The 3,410-nt window shown below is 35.8% G+C and overlaps 1 protein-coding gene across 3 annotated transcripts in view; it reads right to left on the bottom strand.

Moving 5' to 3' along the window:
- The window catches only part of CAPRIN2 (caprin family member 2), a 47,465-nt gene that overhangs the window by 33,989 nt on the left and 10,066 nt on the right, over positions 1 to 3,410 (bottom strand). For all 3 annotated transcript variants that reach the window (XM_015566619.1, XM_006767829.2, XM_015566618.1), the window contains exon 3: positions 91 to 177. In XM_015566619.1, the coding sequence (XP_015422105.1) occupies positions 91 to 177 (87 nt within the window). The remainder of the gene's footprint in view (positions 1 to 90; positions 178 to 3,410) is intronic.

Below are 3,410 nucleotides of genomic sequence, written 5' to 3'. Positions count from 1 at the left end.
ATGAGATGGATGGTAACCAAGTGCCATCAGCAGACCCTGACATTTCTTCCAGATCAGTGGTGGAACTGGTTTCAAGGAAAACATACTCACATCTTGGCTCAGTCCTGAGAAGGTTTTCTGAAGCTCCTTGGCAAATTCTAAGTTATGCAGCACTTCTTCATATTTCTCAACTGCTTCCTACCAAATAGGGGAAGAAAACACCAATTCTGTGAACTTCTGAGTACACATATGTCAAAGTAAGTGCTCCTTAAAAACGTAAGAGGAGATTTAAGACTTTATGGATTAGACATTTACTATATCTAACTGAAAAAGTAGATATATAAAGTTAAATTTAGAAGATATATAAAGCTAAATTTAAAAATTCTAATTTTACACTAGAAATCTGAGCCATAATAACAATGTTGATGATATCTATAAAGTCAGAGAGACCTTGGGTTTTTAAGAGCACTGAGCCAACAGGATTCCTGTCAATATTCATTTTACTACTCAAATATATTACACAAGTAGCAAAACTAGGATCACACAGATAAATAAGCAACTTTAAGAAATGTATATTATGGTAGAAGAGACTTGTAAGCAATTACCTATGACAGGCAAAATTAAATAAGATTGTTACAGAAATACTGCAAATTAAAAGAGACAATTTTTTAAAGATTTCACAGCTGAATAAAGATGATAATTAGAGGAGTAGGTTTTTCATCGGACTTAAATACATATGGAAAAACTAAGAGCCAATATGAAACAGAACAAGAAACGTGTTTGACCAGAGAAAGATATATTACAAAGCCTCCATAATCAAAACAGCATAGTACTCCCTTTCTAGATATTTATCTAAAATAAATGAAGATATTATGTCCACATAAAGATGTGTATGCAAATTTAGATAGTAGCATTATTTATTATAGCCCAAAATAAAAATAATCCAAATATCCAGCAACTGGTAAATGAATAAACAAAAATGTGATATAAACCATACAAAGAAATACTTGTCGGCAATAATAAAAATTGAATTACTGATAGGGGCTCTAACATGGATGAACCTCAAAAACATAATTCTAAGTCAAAGAAGCCAGATGTGAAAGAAATACCCAGAAAAGGTAAATTTAGAGAGAGAGAAAGCAAACAAAAGCACAAAAGGGAACTTGGAAGGGTTTATAAAAATGTTTTAACACTGGACTGTTGGGACAATTACATAGCTCTACAAATTTACTATGACTCATTGAATTCTATGCTCACAATGGATTAATTTTCTGTTATGTATATGATACCTCAATAATGCTGTTTTTAAAAAAGTCTGATTACTAAGTCTTTATAAAGATATAGAACAATAGGAACTCCAGTATTTGACTAAATGGTACAATAATTTTGGAAAACAGTTGGTCATTTTTACCTATGAAGTTCACTAAAAAAAATCTGGCACCTGTGTCTCACTTAACATATATAAAATTTATCAAAGTAGCCCTGGCCACTGTTGCTAAATGGTTAGAGCATCAGCCCTTGCACCAAAGGATCTCGGGTTTGATTCCTGGTAACGGGAGCGTTCCTGGGTTGCAGGTTCGGTTCCCAGCTCTGGTTGGGGCGCCTGTGGGAGGCAACCAATCAATGTGTCTCTCTCATATTGATGTTCTCTCTTTCTCTCATCTTCCTCCCTCGTTTCCTCCCTCCTTCCTCCCTGCCTTCCCACTTTTTTCTCTCTAAAAACCAGTGGTCCAAAGTTGAGCTCTGCTTCCCACCATTCCAAAACATTCTTCTTTCCTAGTATTTCCAAGCCCAATGCATAAAAGGTTTTGTCATCTATCCAACTATTCAAGAACTTGCAAACCACGCTTGCCTCGTCCCTCTACTCATACATCCAGTTACCAAGCTATGTTGATTTTACCTCTCAAATCCCACTACTTTACTCAAACCCCTCTGCCACCACCTAGGAAACAGCTCTCATAAATTTCTGACTTAAACTACAGCCAACCCTTATCTGGTCTCCTTACATCCATCTTTACCATCTCCAAAACTTTCTTCACATAGAAAAGGGAAATTTTCAGCTACAACATTAAAGATCCTTGTAGTTATTCTCTGCTTCAAACACATCTATAATATGTCTGATGCCCTTAGGAAAAAACAGTCTTTAAATGCCACACAAGGATCTGCATAACGTGTCTTTCCCCATCCAGGCTCATCCTTCCATCCATACTGGCCTTCTTAGAAAGCCCTTTGTAAAAACATTATTTTCCTTCTCGGGACTTTACACATATTAGCATCTGCCTGCACTGCTCTTTCTCTTTCTCCACGTTAACTGGCTAAGTAAGCCCTATTCACTTTTTGGGTGTTAACTAAAGCACTTCTTTTTTGAAAGAAGCTGTCCTCAACTCTCCAGACTAGGTTAGATTCCCGATTACACTCTACTGTCATTCTGTACTTTACCTTCACATCCATCACATGTATATTTGCTTATTTCCTGCCTCTCTTCCCCATCACATTATATCTATAAGGACAAGCATCAAATTTGTCCCTTAGGAATTACAACCCTAGCAATAAGCACAGTATCTCCCAGAGTAGGTACTTAATATATTTTTGTTGAATAAATAAAAAGTAGTTCAGAACATGATCTCAGACAGCCTCAGATATGCTAAAAATTCTGAACAGAATTTAAACTTTTCAGTAGACTCATATACTGAGATTTCTGTTTCAAGAAAAGAACACTAGGAGAAGTAGAGCTGGTGAATTAGAACAGAAGGTCTCAAAACAAGGAGATAAATTAGGAATCTTATGTAACATTTAGGTGGCTTGCCTTGACTAGGCCAATAGCAGTGAGACTATCGAAAAGATTCCACATTACTTAATGAGCTTAGTGTTATGCATTAAATATAAAGTAGGGTCAGAGTTTAGCAACAAGGGATGGGCACCAAATCCTAATTCTTTAACAATAAAAACTTTGTTGGAAATGAAAGCATCAAGTACCTCTCTCTTTTTGCTCAAGCATATACTTGAATCTCGGTTCTCCATTTCAAATCCAGACAAAAAACAAAATTGATACTAAAGTTACAAATGAGACTCTAGAAAACATCATTAAGACATTCTTCTTACTATTTCAAAGGAGAAATCTAGGCTTGTGTGCAATCTTAGTGAAATCTTAGCAGTCTATAGCTTAGTCTTTTATTTTTTTTTATTTTTTAATAGTGTCTTTTTCTAGTTTTTTTTTCGTTTTTTTTTAAATCTTTATTGTTCAGATTATTACATTAGTTACTCTTTTTTCCCAACATAACTCCCCTCTAATCCCACCCTTCGCCCTCACTCCCCACCCACTGTACTCATCCATAGGTGCACGATTATTGTCCTGTCTCTTCCCGAATCTCCCACACCCCTTTCCCCCCGAAGAATAGTAAGTCCATTCCCTTTCTATGTCCCTGATTCTC

The sequence above is a fragment of the Myotis davidii genome, unplaced genomic scaffold (assembly GCF_000327345.1).
Source record: "Myotis davidii unplaced genomic scaffold, ASM32734v1 scaffold902, whole genome shotgun sequence".
NCBI classification, from domain to species: Eukaryota; Metazoa; Chordata; class Mammalia; order Chiroptera; family Vespertilionidae; genus Myotis; species Myotis davidii.
This window is presented reverse-complemented; position numbering and strand designations above follow the sequence as displayed.